The sequence below is a fragment of the Heteronotia binoei genome, chromosome 12 (assembly GCF_032191835.1).
Source record: "Heteronotia binoei isolate CCM8104 ecotype False Entrance Well chromosome 12, APGP_CSIRO_Hbin_v1, whole genome shotgun sequence".
NCBI classification, from domain to species: Eukaryota; Metazoa; Chordata; class Lepidosauria; order Squamata; family Gekkonidae; genus Heteronotia; species Heteronotia binoei.
Window position 1 is genome coordinate 1,392,966 of NC_083234.1, and position 23,104 is coordinate 1,416,069.

The following is a 23,104-nucleotide window of genomic DNA, read 5'->3' on the forward strand; positions in this document are numbered from 1 at the left end:
GAACAAACATGTGGACAAAGGAGACCCGATAGATGTTGTTTACCTTGACTTCCAGAAAGCTTTTGATAAAGTTCCTCATCAAAGGCTCCTTAGAAAGCTTGAGAATCATGGAGTAAAAGGACAGGTCCTCTTGTGGATCAAAAACTGGCTGAGTAATAGGAAGCAGAGAGTGAGTATAAATGGGCAGTCTTCGCAGTGGAGGACGGTAAGCAGTGGGGTGCCGCAGGGCTCGGTACTGGGTCCCATGCTTTTTAACTTGTTCATAAATGATTTAGAGTTCGGAGTGAGCAGTGAAGTGGCCAAGTTTGCGGATGACACTAAATTGTTCAGGGTGGTGAGAACCAGAGAGGATTGTGAGGAACTCCAAAGGGATCTGTTGAGGCTGGGTGAGTGGGCGTCAACGTGGCAGATGCGGTTCAATGTGGCCAAGTGCAAAGTAATGCACATTGGGGCTAAGAATCCCAGCTACAAATACAAGTTGATGGGGTGTGAACTGGCAGAGACTGATCAAGAGAGAGATCTTGGGGTCATGATAGATAACTCACTGAAAGTGTCAAGACAGTGTGCGTTTGCAATAAAAAAGGCCAATGCCATGCTGGGAATTATTAGGAAGGGAATTGAAAACAAATCAGCCAGTATCATAATGCCCCTGTATAAATCGATGGTGCGGTCTCATTTGGAGTACTGTGTGCAGTTCTGGTCGCCGCACCTCAAAAAGGATATTATAGCTTTAGAGAAGGTGCAGAGAAGGGCAACTAGAATGATTAAAGGGCTGGAGCACTTTCCCTATGAAGAAAGGTTGAAACGCTTGGGACTCTTTAGCTTGGAGAAACGTCGACTGCGGGGTGACATGATAGAGGTTTACAAGATAATGCATGGAATGGAGAAAGTAGAGAAAGAAGTACTTTTCTCCCTTTCTCACAATACAAGAACTCGTGGGCATTCGATGAAATTGCTGAGCAGACAGGTTAAGACGGATAAAAGGAAGTACTTCTTCACCCAAAGGGTGATTAACATGTGGAATTCACTGCCACAGGAGGTGGTGGCGGCCACAAGTATAGCCACCTTCAAGAGGGGTTTAGATAAAAATATGGAGCACAGGTCCATCAGTGGCTATTAGCCACAGTGTATGTGTGTATATAACATTTTTTGCCACTGTGTGACACAGAGTGTTGGACTTGATGGGCCGTTGGCCTGATCCAACATGGCTTCTCTTATGTTCTTATGTTCTTAAGTCCAACTCTGCTAAAAACAAAAGATCAAATACATTCTTGACTTGTCTTGTGGACAACTTCCTTTTCCAGAAAGTGAAGAAGGAAACAAAGGGATTGCTATCTTGGACTTGATTCTCACCAACAAGGAAGAATTGGTTGATGAGGTGGAAATAGGGAGCACCTTGGGAAGTAGTGACCATGTGATTTTGGAATTTACAGTCTTAGGGAAGGGGAAAGCTATATGTAGTCAGACTTACAGGTTGGACTTCAGAAAGGCAAACTTCAACAAACTGAGAACTATGCTGGGTAAAATCCCATGGCCAGAAATACTTAGGAAGAAGGGGGTTCAAAAGCAAAATACTGAAAGCGCAATCACAGACAATTCCTATGAGAAGAAAAAATGGAAGAAACCTAAAGAAGCCAAACTGGCTCCATAAACAGCTCTCTAAAGACTTAAGAAATAAAAAAGACTCCTTTAGGAATTGGAAGGAGGGCCTTATAACCAAGGATGGATATAAAAAAATCACCAGTGCTTGTAGAGAAAAAGTTAGGAAAGCTAAAGCTCAGTATGAGCTTAGGCTGGCCAAAGATGCTAAAAACAACAAAAAAGGGTTCTTTTCTTATGTTCAGAGTAAGAAAAAGAACAAGGACATTGCTCTTGTGAGGGCAAGAAAGTAAAATTGTAACAGGTGATGAAGAGAGGGCAGAACTGCTCAATTCCTCAGTCTTCTCTTCTGAGCGAAACGGTGCTCAACATGGCAAAAAGAGAACATATAAGGAGGGTATGAAGTTCCAGTCTAGGGTCTGGGGATGTTAGATAGAAGATGGCCAGCTGGAAATTGCTCTAACCTTAAACCCTTCTGTTTTCTGCTCTGAGCCATGAGGCTTCTTCTTGTTTTAATACATTGTTTTCATTGATTGTTGATATCTTAAGTGTTGTTATGTTGTAACCCACCCTAAGCCCATTTGTGGGTAGGACGGAATATAAATTTACTAAAATAAATAAATAAGATGCCAAAGTGTTTTTTTTAATGATTGTCTGTACTGCTTTATATGTGCTGCTGCAAGTTAAAGGAATTATCCTGTTGACAGTGTGTTTTCTGCTCTAGGAGAAAGTCAGGTTAACCTTGGTGTATTATATCCCCTGTAAAAAGCTCTTTCTACTATTCTTGAATAACTCCTATCTATAAGTTGGCTCATCAAAATATCGTCTTGTGTCTTGAAATCTCTCAAAAATCTCTCAAAAAACCTTTTTTCAGCTGACATTTATTACTTATATTTATCATAATAATTTGGTTTTATCCTTTTTTGTACATTTTCAGAAGACAACATCTGGCTTCAATTTTGGGGAGGGACGGTGGCTCAGTGGTAGAGCATCTGCTTGGGAAGCAGAAGGTCCCAGGTTCAATCCCTGGCATCTCCAAAAAAGGGTCCAGGCAAATAGGTGTGAAAAAACCTCAGCTTGAGACCCTGGAGAGCTGCTGCCAGTCTGAGAAGACAATACTGACTTTGATGGACCAAAGGTCTGATTCAGTAGAAGGCAGCTTCATATGTTCATATACATAGAGAGAGAGAGCGCTTCTGGATGTGTGCATGTTTTATCAGAGTATAGTGACCACTGAGGAAGGTCCTGGAGGCCAAAATGCATAAGGCCCTGTTGCTCCACTATGTATGTGAAACCATCAGCTCTGTATGTAAAATGACTAAAGTTGACTTAAAAATATAAGAACATAAGAGAAGTCATGCTGGGTCAGGCTAATGGCTCATCGAGTCCAACACTCTATGTCACACAGTGGCCAAAAAACCCCAAGAGCCATCAGGAGGTCCACCAATGGAGCCAGGACACTAAAAGCCCTCCCATTGCTGCCCCTCCCAGGCACCAAGAAGACAGAGCATCACTGCCCCAGACAGAGAGTTCCAACAATACACTGTGCCACTAATGGACCTCTGCTCCATATGATTATCCAATCCCCTCTTGAAGCTGTCTATGCTTCAAGCTCATGTTGATGTTCTTTGAAATCTAATTTTAGATTGTTTTTAGATTTTTAATATTTACAGCTGTGTACCTCATACACATAGTTCTCAGTTTGTTGAAGTTTGCCTTTCTGAAGTCCAACCTGTAAGTCTGACTACATATAGCTTTCCCCTTCCCTAGGACTGTAAATTCCAAAATCACATGGTCACTACTTCCCAAGGTGCTCGCTATTTCCACCTCATCAACCAATATTATATATATATATATATATATATATATATATATATATATATATATATATATATATATATATATATATATATATATATATATAAAAATATTGGTTGATGCCGCAACACTTGTCTGTTTGCCATGGCTTTTTCAGAGGTACAAACCAGAGGGTTTTTTGGGGGGGAGGGGAGATATGTGGGTTTTTCTTTTATCTATGTACCGCTTTAATTTGTAGGGCTGTAATGATTACTTCTGAGCCACCAGAGCCCTGCTGCACAGACCAAGAGGCCTTTATGTGGGTGGTGTAAGGGCCAAGAATAATTGCAACTGGCTCCACTCGGGTGGGATGGGGAACGCAAGAAGAAGAGGAGGCAGAGGAGTTGGGTTCATACCCTCCCTTCACTCTCAGCCTCAGAGCGGCATACAACCCCCTTCCCTTCCCTGCCCCACAGGAGGGGCTAAGAGAGCTCTGAGAGAGGAAGTGCAACTGGCCCCAGGAGGCCACCCAACAGCAGACTTCATGTGGAGGAGCGGGGATCCAGATGAGAGTCTGCCTCTCGGAACTATTACCCCAAACCAGTTACGGACTCTGCTTCCTGGGAGGGCGAGCCCCCATGTGGCCGGCTCCATGGGGGGGCGGGGATTCCAGGATTCTGGCGAACCAAAGGAGGGAGCGCCTTCTGAGCTTGAAGCTTAGCCATGCAGTTCTACAGAATTCTTAAAATGTTGCAAGCTTAGAACAATTTGCAGTATAAAAACTGATCGATGGTTTATATTGATGGATGGATGAGGAGTCTTCCTGGGACATTTTAAATTTAGCTTTCCATTCAAGCAGTCTAGCAACGCACTTCAGAGAAGCAGAGCTGAATTTTCCCTCACAAGTGGCACGTAAGGTGTCTGTCCTGCCTCATGACCTCCCCTCTTCAAAAATTGCTTCCAGACGATGAGGAGTCCAAACAGGGAGAATTGAAGAGGGGCTTGTTTCTCAACAGAGAAACAAGGAAGACTGAGAGCCCCTCGGTTCAGCTAGTGCCGATGGCGTGTGCCTGCCTGAACTGGAGGGAGGGAGGGAGGGAAAGCTGCTCCAAGCCAACTCCTTCTGAAGCAGTGAGCAGTGGTGACTCACAAAAGCTGAGGAAGTGACTGCAGTGACTCCTGAAAGCCCTGCCAAAAATTTTGTTGGCCTTTACGGTGTTCCTGGACTCTGGCTCTTTTCTGCAGTCAAAGAAGAGAATGGACTGACTTGAGAGGCTGAAAGTCTGACCTGATGTAAGTTAGCCTTACATGCTCATCTGCCAAGTCTCCTGCCTGCCTGCCCAGCCCAGGAAAGAGGGGCTCCCAAACCCACCCACCCCCCCTCCCAGCCTGCTGAGCCCCTCACCTCTGCCGTGGGTCTTGGCCTCGATGATCTCACTGATGCGCCCGGCTCCAACACTGTTCTTGGCAGCCAGCTTCACCTTGTACCACGTCCCACATTTCAGGTTCTCCAGCTTGAAGGAGCGCTCCGAGGAACTGATGAAGACATCTTTCCACTCCTCACTATTGTCAACTGAATACTGGAGCACAAAGCCTACAGAGACAGAGCACAGCAGTTAAGGCCCACCCAACAGCGGGATGGGGCCGGGCCCAGAAGAGAAAGGGAGCCAACCAAAGGCTCAGGAACTGTGGGACAACTCTTGCTTATCTAGTTAGCTCTATCTGTTGATGGACAGATGGACGGACCCCACACCAGAGGTATTGGACAGGCCATGACTGGCTGGCTTCAACGGGCCCAGATGGCATACTTCAAAGAGTTCTGAAAGAACTCAAATGTAGATCATTAAAATCTGCCTCCATTACTGAGGACTGGAAGGTAGCTGATGTCACCCTCACCTTTAAAAAGGGCTCCAGAGGAGATTTAGGAAACCACAGGCCTGTCAGCCTGATGTCAATAGTGGGTAACTGTTATTAAGGAGAGAATGAGTAGGCACAGTGATGGACAAAAGCTATTTAGGAAGACTCAGCATAGGTGCTGTAAGGGAAGATCTTGTCTCACTAACCTTGAGGGGGTGAACAATGTGGCAGATGTGGTTCAATGTGGCCAAGTGTAAAGTAATACACATTGGGGCCAAGAATCCCAGCTACAAATACAAGTTGATGGGGTGTGAACTGGCAGAGACTGACCAAGAGAGAGATCTTGGGGTCGTGGTAGATAACTCACTGAAAATATCAAGACAGTGTGCGTTTGCAATAAAAAAGGCCAAAACCATGCTGGGAATTATTAGGAAGGGAATTGAAAACAAATCAGCCAGAAGAAGGAGAAGGAGAAGGAGAAGGAGAAGGAGAAGGAGAAGGAGAAGGAGAAGGAGAAGGAGAAGGAGAAGGAGAAGGAGAAGGAGAAGGAGAAGGAGAAGGAGAAGGAGAAGGAGAAGGAGAAGGAGAAGGAGAAGAAGAAGAAGAAGAAGAAGAAGAAGAAGAAGAAGAAGAAGAAGAAGAAGAAGAAGAAGAAGAAGAAGAAGAAGAAGAAGAAGAAGAAGATGATGATGATGATGATGATGATGATGATGATGATGATGAAGATGAAGATGATGATGATATTGGATTTATATCCTGCCCTCCACTCCGAAGAGTCTCAGAGCGGCTCACAATCTCCTTTACCTTCCTCCCCCACAACAGACACCCTGTGAGGTGGGTGGGGCTGGAGAGGACTCTCACAGCAGCTGCCCTTTCAAAAACAACCTCTGCCAGAGCTATGGCTGACCCAAGGCCATGCTAGCAGGTGCAAGTGGAGGAGTGGGGAATCAAACCCGCTTCTCCCAGATAAGAGTCCACACACTTAACCACTACACCAAACTGGCTCTCCAGTATCATAATGCCCCTGTATAAATCGATTGTGCGGTCTCATTTGGAGTACTGTGTGAAGTTCTGGTTGCCGCACCTCAAAAAGGATATTATAGCATTGGAGAAAGTCCAGAAAAGGGCAACTAGAATGATTAAAGGGCTGGAACACTTTCACTATGAAGAAAGGTTGAAACGCTTGGGACTCTTTAGCTTGGAGAAAAGTCGACTTCGGGGTGACATGATAAAGGTTTACAAGATAATGCATGGGATGGAGAAAGTAGAGAAAGAAGTCCTTTTCTCCCTTTCTCACAATACAAGAACTCGTGGGCATTTGATGAAATTGCTGAGCAGACAGGTTAAAATGGATAAAAGGAAGTACTTCTTCACCCAAAGGGCGATTAACATGTGGAATTCACTGCCACAGGAGGTGGTGGCAGCTACAAGCATAGCCAGCTTCAAGAGGGGGTTAGATAAAAATATGGAGCAGAGGTCCATCAGTGGCTATTAGCCACAGTGTGTGTGTGTGTGTGTGTGTGTATATATATATATATATATAATTTTTTTGCCCACTGTGTGACACAGTGTTGGACTGGATGGGCCATTGGCCTGATCCAACAAGGCTTCTCTTAAGTTCTTATGTTCTTAACAAGCATGTGGACAAAGGGGACCCAATAGATGTTGTTTACCTTGACTTCCAGAAAGCTTTGGATAAAGTTCCTCATCAAAGGCTCCTAAGGAAGCTCAAGAGTCATGGGGTAAAAGGACAAGTCCTTTTGTGGATCAAAAACTGGCTAAGTAACAGCAAAGAGAATTAGTATAAATGGCCAATTTTCACAGTGGAGGGTGGTAAGCAGGACTGAGTACTGGGTCTGATGCTTTTTAACTTGTTCATTAACTATTTGGAGTTGGGAGTGAGCAGTGAAGTGGCCAAGTTGGTGGATGACACTAAATTGTTCAGGGTGGTGAGAACCAGGAAGGCTTGTGAGGCCCTCCGAACGGATCTGCTGAGGCTGGGGAAATGGGCATCAATGCGGCAGATGAGGTTCAATGTGGCCAAGTGCAAAGTAATGCACATTGGGGCCAAGAATCCCAGCTACAAATACAAGTTGATGGGGTGTGAACTGGCAGAGACTGACCAAGAGAGAGATCTTGGGGTCGTGGTAGATAACTCACTGAAAATGTCAAGACAGTGTGCAATTGCAATTAAAAAGGCCAACGCCATGCTGGGAATTATTAGAAAACAAATCAGCCAGTATCATAATACCCCTGTATAAATCGATGGTGTGGCCTCATTTGGGATACTTTGTACGATTCTGGTCACCACACCTCAAAAAAGATATTATAGCACTGGGGAAAGTGAGGAAAGAGCAACGAGAATGATTATAGGGTTGGAACACTTTCCCTATGAAGAAAAGTTAAAATGCTTGGGGCTCTTTAGCTTGGAGAAATGTCGACTGAGGTTTACAAGATTATACATAGGATAGAGAAGGTAGAGGAAGAAGTACTTTTCTCCCTTTTTTGCAATACAAGAACTCATGGGCACACAATGAAATTGCTGAGCAGTTGTCAAGGCCCTACTGAGGGCCTTGTCTGAGAAGACAATACTGACTTTGAGGGACCAAAGGTCTGATTCAGTATAAGGCAGCTTCATATGTTCATATATGTTCTTATTTACTGCGCAGGTCTGTTGAGAGCCAGTTTGGTGTAGTGGCTAAGTGTGTAGACCCTTATCTGGGAGAACCGGGTTTGATTCCCCACTCCTCCACTTGAAGCTGCTGGAATTCATTAGTTTATTTGATTTGATTTATATCCCGCCCTCCCTGCCGAAGCAGGCTCAGGGCAGCTTACAACATAAAATCCCACAAACTATTAAAATAATAAGTATTAAAATTACACATTCAGTAATAAAACAGATATTCAATGATTCAATGAATGGCCTTGGGTCAGCCATAGCCCTCACATTGTCCTTGAAAGGGCAGCTGCTGTGAGAGCCCTCTGAGCCCCACCCCCCTCACAGGGTATCTGTTGTGGGGGGAGAAGATATAGGAGATTGTAAGCGGCTCTGAGTCTCTGATTCAGAGAGAAGGGCGGGATATAAATCTGCAGTCGTCTTCAGTTATTGTTGTATGTCTTGCATGGAATGAGTGTTTAGATTATAGCTGCAGGAAGTTAGCATTCTTTGAGTGGGAAAACTTCAAAGCCAGTAACTCCCACCTTAGAATGGCGCTATCTGTAGCCATGCTCTGAGAGGACTGTTGATGTGACATTTAACCTTTGTAGTATGCAATGCCTGCGTATTTTAAATTGGGTGCGCTGTTAACCATCAGTAACTGCCTATATATAATCTCTGTCCTGTTTGAACTGGGGCAGTTCCTTCACTGACCCACTGCCAGAAATATACCATGCTGCCTTCTATTAAAATGCTTATTTGAAAATACAAAGAGCCTCTTTATTGAAGGAGTTGGGACTTGACAGAAGTACTTCTTCACCAAAGGGTGATTAACACATGGAATTCACTGCCTCAGGAGGTGGCGGTGGCTACAAGCATGAACAGCTTCAAGAGGGGATTGGAAAAACATCTGGAGCAGAGGTCCATCAGTGGCTATTAGCCACGGCATATTGTTGGAACTCTGTGTCTGGGGCAGTGATGCTCTGTTTTCTTGGTGCTTGGGGGGGGGAGGTCAAGAGTTGGAGGGCTTCTAGTGTCTTGGCCCCACTGGAGGATTTCTTGATGGCACCTAATTTTTTGGCCATTGAGTGACAGAGTGTTGGACTGGATGAGCCAGTCATCCCACTGCTGCCCCCCAAGCACCAAGAATGCAGAGCCTCACTGCCCCAGACAGAGAGTTCCATCTAGAGGCTAATAGCCACCGATGGACATCTGCTCCAGATGTTTATCCAATAAATGTTGCATTGCTTCTTTTGTTGTCTTTTTGTCATGGTCTGGGTTTCCAGCTGGCTTTGTGCTGCACAGACTGTGTTCCCTACTACTGGTGTGCTTTGCTTGTGGGTTGGGACTCAGGAGGGAAAGACCAAAGCCATGAAACTGCTGGCTTTCAAGAGCTTGGCCGTGTTTGCTGTGAACACCAAAGTCACCTGGACACAAGGGATGGAAGGTCTCACGAGATCCCACCCAGATGGCAGCAGTTTTGACTCCATCGTCAAGCTGAGCAGCTGGGCATTTCTTGGGCACCTCGAGGCAGCCCTGCAGCAGGCACATCCTTCCCCCCCATTGCCATTCATGCCCACCTGCTTCCAGCATAACACAATCAGGCCTACAGTGACAACTGTGCATCTGCTCCCACCCTGCAGGCAGGGACTCTCACCTGAAGCAGGTGCTCTGAAGAGACAGATGGACAAAGCCGGAAACGCAGCACCTGAAGCAGTCAGGCGACAAGCCAGGCACAAAGGCGACAGACAGCAAGAGATCACAGCTGGTTGAGTGCCCATCTGTGAGCTGCAGCCTTCCTGGGCTATGACTGTTTCTCTTGCCAAGGCCTGAGGTGCCAGGCCTTCTCCCCCTCCACCCTCCCAGAGATTCCGTTCATCTCCTGCTGGCTGGGCCAGGCCCAGATGCCGTGGGCCTCCAACACAAGCCCTGCTCCCACTTGGCTCACCCAGCTCCTCAGAAAGGCAGAATGCGATAGGGGGCAGCCCCGGTCTCCTTCCCAGCAGGACTTCCTGGAATGTGCCCCCAGAGGCGGCTAGGGGCCGGTGAGACAGGGAAAGAGGCACCAATTGCAGGAGGGTCAGCATGTGGGTGCCGGAATCAGCAGTCTTTGCAGCGGATGGCATTCCCCTCCCCCCCCCCCATGGCTGGTGCAGCTGATGAGGAATGCCGCTCCATCTCTGGGGCCGGTGCCCCATGTGCCACCCTCCCCCCCTCCACAACACACACACAAGTTGGGGAGGGACGGTGGCTCAGTGGTAGAGCATCTGCTTGGGAAGCAGAAGGTCCCAGGTTCAGTCCCTGGCATCTCCAAAAAAGGGTCCAGGCAAATAGGTCTGAAAAAACCTCAGCTTGAGAACCTGGAGAGACGCTGCCAGTCTGAGAAGACAATACTGACTTTGATGGACCGAGGGTCTGATTCAGTATAAGGCAGCTTCATATGTTCAAGTTCCTTTCTCACCATCTGTGTAGCCTCTCCCCTCAGCTGCTGTGTCCCTTCTCTCCAGCAGATGGTGCTGTCCGCTCTCCCAAGGCAGCCACTGAGACCCTCCCCCATTCTGCTCCCCCCTCCCTGGCCAGCTGCTGGGCTTCTGGTTTGGGCTGTAGGTGGCCTCTCTGCTCTATTCTGCTCTCATGACAAGGAAACTAATCAAGCCATGGGGAGGAGGGGGGTGACTCGGGAGGCTGGCATGTAATTACTTCCCTCTTTTTAATTAACTGCAGCACAGAGAGAGGCCCCCTCCTCCTCCTGCCCTCCTCTTCCCAGCCGCAGAGAAATGGGGTGGGGGCAGCAGCAGGGATAACATAACATCAGAGAAGCCATGTTGGATCAGGCCAATGGCCCATCCAGTCCAACACTCTAAAGTGTCACACAGGGACAAAAAAAAGGGGGGAGGTCTTCTACAGAAGACACTGGCTCCCCTTCAACAGGACACCCCCCCAGGCAGGTGTGCAACGGGAAACCTGTTGGCCCCAGAAACCAGGGGGGCAATGTGGGGAGGGGCTGTGGTGCAGGGGGAGAGCACCTGCTTGGCATGAAGCTCCCCCCTTGCAGCATCTCCTTGCCAAAGGCTCCAGCCTTGCGTTGGGACAGCGATGGGACAGCAAGCAAGCTGCCTGGTGCTCTAGGGTCACCCCACCCCCCGCACCCCATTCGAGGTTTGCAGCAGCTTTATTTCTCTCTGAATTGTGTTTGGATGCTGATTTAATTTAACTTGAGATTGTTTAATTTAAGATAATACTGTTGTTCTTATTCTGATGTAAGCCGCCCTGAGCCCTGCTTGTAGGAAAGGGCCACATAAAAGTTGAATGAATGAATGAATGAGGCGATAGGAGGGTCTGCCTGAGTCCCTGGAGAGCTGCTGTCCATCTGAGGAGACCAGACTGACAGTGGGGGAAGCAGCAATCTGATTTGGTATCAGCAGCTTCATGCCTGTCCCCTCCCTTGGCCTCAGCTGGTGAGGACTGCACAGAATCTCAGGATCTCTTGCATACCATGGGATCCTTTCGATTACCCCCTTTTTGTTACGTTTCCCTACTTTGGACACCTTTACTCCATTCAGCAAGGCCCCCAGGCCTCCCTCAGGGCCTCTCACTTCACCTTTGCCCATGGAGGAAGCGTCCGTAGGTGCGTGGCCGGTGGCCGGGAGAGAACTTCTCTCCCTCTCTCTCTTTCAGGGAAAGGTGTCACTCCCTTCTCACCCTGTGTTCAGCATCCTGAGGCAGGCCTCTTCCAGGGATTGGACCTTTGGCCAGCTTGGCATGCTGATGATCAGAGGCCCAGGGTCCATGCCAGAAAGGAGACCCCTCCAGGCTAAGGGGGCTCTGTGGGGGGGGGGTAGCCACTAGGCAGGAGGCTGCATGGAGTGTGCCTGCAGGCCGGACAAAGGAGCATTCCTGCCCTTGGCTGAGGGAACTGCCCAAGGGATTTCTCTGGGGTCAGCTCCTTGGGCTACTAGCCCCACTGACTGCTGTCCCTTTTGCTGAGCTTCCATCCACCAGAGCAGCAGAGGCAGCGGCTGCTTTGTCACTCAGCACTTCCTCACACCCCCGCCCCGTTACAGTGGGTGACGGAAGCCCCATCGATTGGCACTGGTTGTCAGACTGCCAAACGCTGGCCAGCTTTCTAGCACTTTCCATTCGTTGTCTTCTGGGAAAGCGGCCACCAGCATTTGTGCCTTGGGTGTTCCCCTTTTAATAATTTTAAAAATATTATCTCAGGGTGTTTTCATGCGTGACAGTTCCGTCCTTCCAGTGAAGACTCTCTGCTCGAAGAAACTGGGGTGGGGCACAAGAGAAGAAGACCTCCAGCTTCTTCCAACTCCCTGATTACTGTGGCTGGCCCAGTTCCGTCGCATCTCAGAGATTAAGCAGGATGGGCCCTTGTCAGAGAGACCCCCAAGGAAGTCTACAGGTGCTCCGCAGAGAAAGACAACGGCAAACCACCTCTGGAAAGCTGTTGTGACTTGACAACACATTCCACCACCGCCCATCCTAAGAACATCAGAGAAGCCATATTGGATCTGGCCAATGGCCCATCAAGCCTGTGTCACACAATGGCCAAAAAAAACCAGGCACTATCAGGAAATCCTCCAGTGGGGCCAGGACACTAAAATCCGTCCCACTGTGCCCCCCCAAGCACCAAGAATACAGAGCATCACTGCCCCACCGCCATCTATACCTTGTGGCTAATAGCCACTGATGGACCTCTGCTCCATATGTTTATCAAATTCCCTCTTGAAGCTGGCTATGCTTGTAGCCGCCACCACCTCCTGTGGCAGTGAATTCCATGTGTTAATCACCCTTTGGGTGAAGAAGGACTTCCTTTTATCTTTTCCAACCCAACTGCTCAACAATTTCATTGAGTGCCCAGGAGTTCTTGTATTTCTCTACCTTTTCTATCCCATGCATAATCTTGTAAAGCTCTATCATGTCACCCCGCAGTCGTCATTTCTCCAAGCTAAAGAGCCCAAGTGCTTTAACCTTTCTTCACAGGGAAAGTGTTCTGACCCTTTAATCATTCTAGTTGCCCTTTTCTGCACTTTTTCCAGTGCTATACTATCTTTTTCGAAGTGTGGTGACCAGAATTGTATGCAGTTCTCCAAATGAGGCCGCTGCATTGATTTATATAGGAACACTGGCTGATTTGTTTCCAGTTCCTTTCCTCATAATCCCCAGCATAGTGTTGGCCTTTTTTATTGCAGTTGCCTCAACATCGCTGTGGGTGGTTGTAGCGGTTGCTCTCCCCTCCTCCCACCTCTCCTTGGAGTTCCAGAGGGACAGAAAGAAGGGGAGTGAAAGTGGGTGAGGTTTGTCCATCTACTGCCTTGGGGAGACCCTTCAACCAGCCCCTCCAACCCAACCACTTCCTCTACACCTACACGCACCCCTCTCTGTCAAGCATCTACTGCCAGTCATCCGTTGAGAGGGGACCTCTCGTTTTCATTTCTGCCCTCTCCCCTCAAAAGCCTTCTATGCTGAGTGAGCAAGAGATCTATTTGAAGCTCAGAGACGTCACCTCAGTGCTACGGAAACACAAGTGTCTCCTTCCTCCTCCGGCTGGTGCTGTCCCTTTGCTTGGGCCACTGGAGGAGGGCCAGGGGCCAGGGAGTGAGTCACGCACCTCCAAAACATCCCTAGAGTCGGTGGGGGGGGGGGCTAGCTGCATATTCTCAGGGGCTTCTCTGCTGGGGCTTGTGGGGGGGCGCTGCATCCCCCTGCAGGAAGAAGCCCACCTTGTTCTTCCTTGGGTTCAGCCAGCTGTCAGGGAGCACCCAGATACTGGGGAAGGTGTTCCCAATGCTGCAGGGCCCATGGGTGGGTGGTCCTCCCTTACCTCGGATGGAGCTGCCGCCGTTGTCTCCCGGAACCCACGCCAAGGTGATGGATGATGCTGAAGTTTTTGACACCGTCAGCCGGGGCTGGTCTGGGGGAACTGGACAGAGGCAAGCAGTGTGTGAGCTCTGGCCATGCCAGCCTTCAGGCAGCCACTAACTGAAGCAAGCAGAAAGCCCCAGACATGCTCGCCTCCAGCATGGCAGGAAACATGGGTGCTACCAAACAACAAGGAACAGCTGAAATATCCACATTCCAGAAGAAATGGGGGTGGGGGAGGCTGAAGCAACACAGGTACGACAGGCCACCCAAAGAGCCAGAGATCTCTGCAGGGGTCAACAGCTTTCCATTGGAGATTAAAACTGAAGAAGAAGGGCTTGGGGCATTTAGAGCCTGAGAAGTTTGCATGATAGCCAAAAAGGGAAGCGAAGGAACAGAGGAGACGGTCAGAAACAGCTGCTGCAGCAACCGCACAGGGAAATCTCTCTCTTTGGGCGGGGGGCCAAGGGAAAGGCAGCGACTGTGCTCTCCACTCCCAGAAGACGGCCCAGAGCCCCCCCGTGGAGGAAGGGGCCAGACCAAGCACCTCCCCTGAGCCTCACCTTGCACCAGCAAGTTCACAATGATGGTGTCAAAGCCCCAGGTGTTGGTGGCCGTGCAGGTGTAGTAGCCAGAGTCCTCTGCTTTCACTGAGCGCAGGATCAGCGTGCCGTTGGCCTGGATCTGCCGATGACCATCCACAGCCACTGGAATGGCAGAGTCCTCGCTGCAAAGGAAGGGGAAGCTCCTGAGAGAGAAGTCCCCCCCCCATGGCCCAGGGTCAGCCAGGAGCTCCCCCGCCCCCTCACCTGTCCTTGGTCCACTTCACAGCCGCAGCAGGCTCCCCCACAGGATGGCAGGGCAGGCGCACATCTTTCATCCACGGGGTCGTGACTGTGCCGCCAAAGGAAATGATCTTGGCAGGGGCTGCAAGTGGAAGGGGGGAGAGATAAGGCAGGGCCCCACCCCTTTGCAGCCCAGCCCAACCCTGCACTCCCGGCCCGTGGAGCTCGCCAGACCTTTCCCCGCAGGCTCAATGGTGACCTTCTCGCTGATGTTGCCCCGCCCAGCGGAGGTGACGGCTGCCACCCACAGCAGGTACTGCTGCCCCCGGTTCAGGTGCGCAATGCGGTAGAAGAGCTGGTCAGGACTCGTTTCGTACTCGCTGGGGGCCTGGAAAAGAAGAAGCCCCAGAGCGGTTCACTAGGGAAGGGGGAGAGAAAGAGACTGCCCCCCCGGCTGCCAGAGGAAAGGCCCACAACAGGCTGCTGCCGCTGCTGGGGGGGGGGGGGCGTTGGCCACTGGACAGTACGGCCAGCCGGCATTTTGAAACAAATACAGTTTTACATTTGTGACCATTTCCCCCCAGCTCTCATCCAAACGCCCTTGTGAATAGCTGGGCAGAACAACATGGCAGGCTGGGAGGAGCAAAGAAATCTTCCCAACCCAGTGATCCCAGTTCTTATTTAATAGTCGGCAAACACACACACCCCGCCCATGATTTGTGAGGGTGGGAGAGGTGTTGTTTTTGCAGTGCGGTGCAGGAGGCAGAGTAGCCCCACTCACAAGTTACAAACAAGTGTTCTTTGAGATCACCACATGACGTGAGCTGGCCTATGGCCAAGCTTGGCTCTGGGGGATCTGAGGGGGACGCCCACCCAGCCACTTGAGCATGGACGCTTGCTGTGGGGGGGGGGGGCTTGGGCCAGCCACACGCCATCAACCTGCCCTGCCTTCTCAGGGAGGGTTTTTTTGTTGTGGGTTTTTGTGTGTGTGAGAGAATAAAACTGCCCAGCACAACTGTTTAATATAATTCGGAGTCTAACAACACTGCCGCAGGGCAGACCAAATTGTAAAGAATTGGAGATTGGCTGTGAGGCTTTTGCGAACTTTTTTGCGGACAAGATCGCGTTGCTCCGCCTCGACCTCCCTGCCACATTGGAGGCAGTTAGCGAAACCGAGGCTCCGGGCCTGTCTTCGGACTATGTTCTGGATGGTTTCAGCCCTCTCAGCCTGGAGGAAGTTGACAGGATCCTCTTATCTGCACGCCCAACAACCTGTAAATTGGACCCGTGCCCCTCCTGGCTTATTAAATCCTGCCAGAGGGAGCTTAGATATCCTGTACGGGATATCATAAATAGATCCCTCACGGAAGGGCAATTTCCAACACAGCTTAAAGAAGCGGTGGTCCGCCCCCTCTTGAAAAAAACATCATTAGATCCGGCCCAATTGGCACACTATCAGCCAGTCTCGAATTTGCCCTTTTTGGGCAAACTTATCGAGAGGGCAGTGGCATCGCAGCTACAGACTTTCCTGGATGACGCTTCCGTCCTTGATCCCCTTCAGTCCGGCTTCCGCCCGGGCCATGGGACGGAGACGGTGCTGGTCGCCCTAGTAGATGACCTGCAACGGCACATGGATCGGGGCGGCTCAGCGGTACTGATGTTGTTGGACCTATCGGCAGCGTTCGATACGGTCGACCATCGGTTGCTGGCCCACCGCCTCGCCGACGCGGGGATTCAGGGGTTAGCCTTGCAATGGCTTTCCTCTTTCCTTGAAGGTCGGGGACAGAGGGTCGCTATTGGGGACGAGCTGTCCCGTAGGCACTCGCTTGATTGCGGGGTGCCTCAGGGTGCGGTTCTTTCCCCGATGTTATTTAACATCTATATGCGTCCCCTCGCCCAGATTGCCCGAAGGTACGGGCTGGGTTGTCACCAGTATGCTGATGACACCCAGCTTTATCTGCTTATGGACGACCGGCCGGTCTGCGCCTCAGAAAATCTGGACCGGGCATTACAGGCTGTGGCTGGGTGGCTCAAGCAGAGCGGGCTGAGGCTAAATCTGGCGAAGACAGAGGTCCTTTGCTTGGGCCGTCGAGGTCCGGGAAGGGAAATACCCCTTCCGGTTTTTGACGGTGCACCGCTGAAGGCGGCGCATAGAGTCAGGAGCCTGGGGGTACTTCTGGAGCCTTCCTTAACAATGGAGGCCCAGATAGCAGCCACTGCCAAGTCCGCATTTTTCTATCTTAGGTGGGCAAGGCAGCTGGCTCCCTTCCTGGAGCGCGACGATCTAGCAACGGTGATCCATGCTACGGTCACCTCGAGGTTGGACTACTGCAATGCCCTCTACATGGGGCTGCCCTTGTGCCGAACCCGGAAATTGCAGCTGGTGCAGAACGCCGCTGCCCGGTTGTTATTAGGGCTCCCAAGGTGGGAGCACATTCAGCCGGGACTTCGGGCTCTGCACTGGCTGCCAATATCTTACCGAGTTCGATACAAGGTGCTGGTCATTACCTTTAAAGCCCTATATGGCCTAGGACCTGCCTACCTGAGGGACCGTCTCTTCCCACACGTTCCCCAGCGAGCACTAAGATCAGGAACCCAAAACCTCCTGGTTGTCCCCGGGCCAAAGGAAGCCCGCTTGAAAGTTACAAGAGACCGGGCCTTCTCCGTAATGGCTCCATCTTGGTGGAACCAGCTGCCGGAAGAGGTAAGGGCCCTGCGGGATCTTACGCAATTCCGCAGGGCCTGTAAGACATCCCTCTTCCGGCTGGCCCACAACTAATCAGCACTGAGTACTGAATATCGAAGACTGAACATCAAATACTGAACTTGTAACCGATGAGTGTAGCTGTAGGACCGCCGTCTGAGTTTAATGTGTATGTATATAACAATTGTTTAGCTTTTTAACTGTAAATTATGAAATGTTAATTTTAATGTTTAATTTTAGATTCCATGTTAGTTTTATATGTTGTAAGCCGCCCTGAGCCACCTAGTGGGAAGGGCGGGATATAAATCTTAGATAAATAAATAAAAAATAAATAAAAGTGAGGAGGGCAATGTTGTAAGCCACTGTTGGCTCCCATTGGGGAGAAAGATCTTTCTAAAAATCTCTCTCTCTCTTTCTCTCTTGTGTCCCTTCTGCCCCAGGCTGCTTGCAGTGAAGCTGTAGTGAGGCTGGTTAGTTTGACTTCTGTTGCTGGAAAGATATTTGAGCCGATTTTAAAGGGGCCGATCTGTAAGCATCTGAAGGATAACTTGGTGATTCAAGGAAGTCGGCATGGCTTTGTCTCCAACAGGTCTTCCAGACCAACTTGCTTTCCTTCTTCAATTGATTAACAAGCTTACTAGAGAATGGGAACGCCGTTGATGTGGTTTACGTGGATTTCAGTAAAGCTTGTGATACATTCCCCCTGATGTTTTGATGGGCAAACAGGAAGACTGTGGACTGGACCAATGTTCCCTCTCAGCTGTGAGCAAAAATTCTACTTTGTGAGCTCCTGGCAGTAAAGTTGTGAGCTACTGAATAAATCAGTGTGCTCAGGGGCTATCCTTCCTAAGCTAAGACAAAAATGTGTGAGTCAGAGGCTAAAAAACTGTGAGCCAGCTCACATTCAGCTTAGAGGGAACCCTGGACTGGACTATAGGAAAGTTCAGTGGATAGGGAAATGGTTAGAGGACTGTACCCAAGAGTGGTTGTTAATGGCATTTCATCAGATCGGAGAGAGGTGTCCAGTGGGGTGCCGCAGGGCTAAGTTTTGGGCCCAGTTCTTTCCAAAATTTTTATCAATGATCTGGATGAAGGGGTGGAAGGGCAACTCATAGAATTTGCTGATGTTACCAAATTGGGAGGAGTAGCAAACACCCAGGAAGATAGCTAAAATTCAACAAGATCTAAATAATCTGGAGAAGATCTGGTGGTTGTGAACAAGACGTAATTCAACAAAGATAAGTGCAAAGTCTTGCACCAAAATGTGAAGCACAAATACTGGATGGGGAAGTAGTGTGTGTGAAAGAGATCTCGGGGTACTTGTGGACTGTAAACTAAATATGAGCAGTCAGTGTGATGCTGTGGCAAAAAAGGCAAATTCAATCCTGGGTTGTAGCAAAAGGGCACAGGTCATAGCTCCGCTGTACACTGCCTTGAGGCCTCACTGTGAAAGAGATGGAAGGTTCAGTCTGGAGAAGAGGAGACAGGAGGGCTCTCTTTCAATATTTGAAAGGCTGTCACTTGGAGGAGGGCAAGGAGCTGTTTCATTTGGCAGCCAAGGATAGGATCTGAAGCAATGGGCTCAAATTACAAGCAGAAAAGTACTGGCTGGATATTAGGAAAAAATTTTTACGGTCAGAGTAGTTCCGAGGTGGAACCAGCTGCCTAGGAAGGTGGTGAGCTCCCCTTCACAGCTGGATGATTATTTGTCCGAGATGCTTTAGGCTGATCCTGCATGGAGCCCCTGTGGGGTCGGACTAGATGGTCTGTATGGAACTCTAGGAGTCTATGATTATCTGCTTAGGAGGCAAATGGGCCCAGAGGGGTCCACAGCACTAACTGGTTCCACTGCTGAACAACTCTGACCGTAAAAAAAAAGCCAGATTCAGGTAACTGTGTTGGTCTGAAGCAGCAGAACAAAGTTCAAGGCTGGTGGTGCCTTTAAGACCAACCAAGTTTTATTCGAGGTAGGAGCTTCTGTGTGCATGCGCACTTCTTCAGATACACTGAAATGGCAGTCACCAGCCCATACATATCGGCGGAGGGTGGCCAGTGAATTAGCCTACAGCAGAATGAGGAGGTTTAGCAGATTCAAGGACCAAACAGGAATAACAAGCTTAATTTACTGGTGACCATTTAGTTGGGTTTAATTATCAGGGGGGAAATAGTCAAGGAAATAAAGATATCAAAACCAGTGACTGATGGGCAGACGGACCCTTTTGAATTGTGGGCTGCTGGGAGTAGTTAACTGAGACCCTGCCGCCGCCACCACCACCATGTTCCATCCGTCTCCTCTCAAGGGTGGAGGGAGGGGACCTCAGAGCCTCCTCTTCTTTGCAGTGGGGGTACTGGTTGTGTAGAGTTATCTCCTCTGACCCCAGACCAGAGAAATACATTCTGGTCGACCATTCCAAATTGCACTACACTCTACTATTCATTACATTACAATCTACTATTGCAAATAAGAAATAAAAATAAAATAAAGAGGATGCATAGCCCTTCTGGGTTGCCATCAATATGCGGATGACACCCAGCTCTATCTACTGATGGGTGGCCAGTCTGACTGTACCCTGGAAAATCTAGACCTGGCGCTACAAGCTGTGGCTTCTTGGCTCAGACTGAGTCAGCTGAAACTGAATCCGACGAAGACGGAGGTTCTCTACCTGGGTCGAGGCGGTCCGGGGGGAGACATCCAGCTGCCGGCTCTTGACGGGGTACCACTGATACCGGTCCCTAAGGTCAAGAGTTTAGGCGTGCTTCTTGAGTCCTCCCTTACAATGGAGGCCCAGGTAGCAGCCACTGTTAGATCTGCTTTTTTCCATCTTCGGCAGGCGCGGCAGCTGGCCCCTTACCTGGAGCGCAATGACTTAGCGACGGTAATCCATGCTACGGTCACCTCAAGAATAGATCACTGTAATGCTCTCTACATGGGGCTACCCTTGACGCTAACCCGGAGACTACAACTAGTGCAGAACGCTGCAGCATGGCTGTTAATGGGGCTGCCGCAACGGGAGCACATTCAGCCAGTGCTGAGAGAGCTGCACTGGTTGCCTGTTGTGTTCCGAGTTCGCTTCAAGGTGTTGGTATTAACCTTTAAAGCCCTCTATGGTCAGGGACCTGCCTATCTACGGGACTGCCTTTCCCCATATATCCCCCAGAGAGCACTGCGATCAGGGACAAAAAATCTGCTGTCTGCCCCTGGCCCAAAAGAAGCCAGGCTGTGTGTGACGAGATCCAGGGCTTTTTCGGTGGCAGCACCAGAACTTTGGAACACCCTTCCAGAAGCCATAAGGGCTCTGCGGGATTTGTCTGCGTTCCGCAGGGCCTGTAAGACCGAATTGTTTAAACAGGCTTTTGCGGTTTGAAAAAGGGCTGCCACCGGACATCTTACAGAATGCTGGCGATCACAGTTGAGAATTCGATACCGCCTATATTGTACTGAAATAGCGCCATAGAATGGTTTTAAAGTTGATATATGTAAATTATAGTTTTATATGTTTTAGGGACTGATTGTATTTTATGGTGTTGTGAGCCGCCCTGAGTCCGCTTCCGGAAAGGGCGGGATATACATGGAAAGTAATAAATAATAAATAAATAAATTCTGGGGGACTGGTGAGAATACAGATGTAAGGTCTGAATGAGGTTAGCATATGTAGATAAGAAACCACTGTCCCTGTTAAGTCCTGGAGATTCCATTGTTCTGAGTGCTGTAACAACTTGCAACTCAGCAGTTTCCCTTTCTAGTCTATTCCTAAACTTCCTTTGCAGGATGATTCAGGATCCCAGCGGCAGAAGTTTACAGAACCGCAGCCTATGACGCACCAGCCCTGGCCCCCCGTGAGGCAGGGAGTGACCTTGAGGTAGCGGAGGGCTTGCTCCTCGACTCACACAGGGCTTGGCCTCCAACTGTGGGCCCTTTGGACACCATCAGCCATCCCATACCCCACAAATGTTTAGAGTGGGAGTCTGGATTAAGAGGAAATGGTTTGAACCTTGTCTTTGGCAAGTCTGAATCAGCATGAAGGAAGGCCCCTTTCCCACAGAGCACCACAGAGTCCTGCAGGAGGCTTGGATGCTCTGCCACATCGATGTGGGAGCTCCTTCACAGTTGGGTGCCAGGTAAGAGCCAGTTTGGTGTAGTAGTTAAGTGCGTGGACTCTTATCTGGGAGAACCGGGTTTGATTCCCCACTCCTCCACTTGCACCTGCTGGAATGCTTGGGTCAACCATAGCTCTCACAGGAGTTGTCCTTGAAAGGGCAGCTGCTGTGAGAGCCCTCTCAGCCCCACCCACCTCACAGGGTGTCTGTTGTGAGGGAAGAAGGTAATGGCGATTGTGAGCCGCTCTGAGACTCTGAGATTGGGAGTGGAAGGCGGGATATAAATCCAATATCTTCTTCTTCATAGCTCTGAAGTGAGATGCCCTGTCCCTATGCAAATGACACCCCACAAAGGGCTCTTTGTGTGAGTCACCCAGAGGCTGCTGCCTCTATTGTCCAGCAGGGCCTAACAAGTCCTTCAGGGAGAACAGAGTGGGGCTGAATCCACAGAAGACAGAAGTGAGCAAAGCCAAGGAGGGTCCAGAGGAGGGTGACGAAGATGGTGAGGGGTCTGGAGACCAAGTCCTATGAAGCAAGGTTGAAGGAGCTGGGGATGTTTAGCCTGGAGAGGAGGCGGCTGGGAGGTGATAGGATCACCATCTTCAAGTACCTACTTGAAGGGCTGTCATCTAGAGGATGGCATGGAATTGTTTTCTGTGGCCCCAAAAGGTAGGACCAGAACCAAAGGGTTGAAATTAAATTAAAAGAGTTTCCGGCTCAACATTAGGAAGAACTTCCTGACCGTAGAGCGATTCCTCAGTGGAACAGGCTTCCTCTTTGGGAGGTGGTGGGCTCTCCTTCCTTGGAGGTTTTTAAAGAGAGGCTAGAGGGCCATTAAACAGAGGCTAGATGACAGCAATGAAGCTCCTGTGAATTTAGGGGGAGGTATTTGTGACTTTCCTGCATTGTGCAGGGAGTTGGACTAGATGACCCTGGTGGTCCCTTCCAACTCTAGGATTCTATGATTCTAAGGTTCAGGAGGGGACAGCGTCCCCCACATTCCACAGGTTGTAATTATCTTTGGCTGTCCCTTTAAAGAAGTTGGTAATGTTTTCTAGAGAAGAGATGACTTAATGCAGTAACTAGAAGTGAATTCTGCTATCTGAATTTGGCTCGGAAATTGTCAATCAGCTGATCTGGCCATACTGAGCCATGCCACAGTACCCTTGGGGCTAGACTACTGTAATGTGTTCTACCTGGGGCCTTGAAGACTGTACATCTCTTTGTGGAGAGAAGTTGCCTTTTCCAGCAAAGCAGCCATTATTATGCAGAAGAGTCCAAGGTCATCACAGCTGTAGCAATTCTGTCGCTGTCCAAAAGTTCTCCACGGGGTGTTCTATACCAAGGAAATCCTCCTGGAGAATCAGGAGCAATTGAGCAAAATGCTGCAGTGGTTGTGCCAATCAGTTTTCCTCCTCCAGGGTCACCAGTCTCCAGGCCTCTGCTGAATGGAAAAGCAACCATCTGGAGGACCATCTGTAGACGTCCCAAACTGCTTCTCCATCAGTCGTCTTTGCATTGGAGTGCACACATGACAAAAACCTACCAGGTGAGACTCTCTCTCTCCCCCTCTCTCCCAATCAGTCCATTTCCAGTATTAAGACTGGGGAGGGCTGTGCAGAGCCCCTGTCTGCCTGTCTGCCTGCCTGCCAGGGGGGACCACAGAGGAAAAGGAGGAGGAGCTTGTGCAGGCATCTCTCCAGTGCCTCCAGGGAAGAAGTCGTGTCAGAAGCA

The 23,104-nt window shown here is 49.5% G+C and overlaps 1 protein-coding gene across 1 annotated transcript in view; it reads right to left on the minus strand.

Moving 5' to 3' along the window:
* The window catches only part of DSCAML1 (DS cell adhesion molecule like 1), a 242,251-nt gene that overhangs the window by 14,224 nt on the left and 204,923 nt on the right, over positions 1 to 23,104 (minus strand). Inside the window, exons 21-25 of the mRNA XM_060250887.1 lie at positions 14,803 to 14,956; positions 14,593 to 14,710; positions 14,347 to 14,510; positions 13,746 to 13,844; positions 4,802 to 4,990 (exon numbers count right to left, since the gene is read on the minus strand). Of these exons, the coding sequence (XP_060106870.1) occupies positions 4,802 to 4,990; positions 13,746 to 13,844; positions 14,347 to 14,510; positions 14,593 to 14,710; positions 14,803 to 14,956 (724 nt within the window). The remainder of the gene's footprint in view (positions 1 to 4,801; positions 4,991 to 13,745; positions 13,845 to 14,346; positions 14,511 to 14,592; positions 14,711 to 14,802; positions 14,957 to 23,104) is intronic.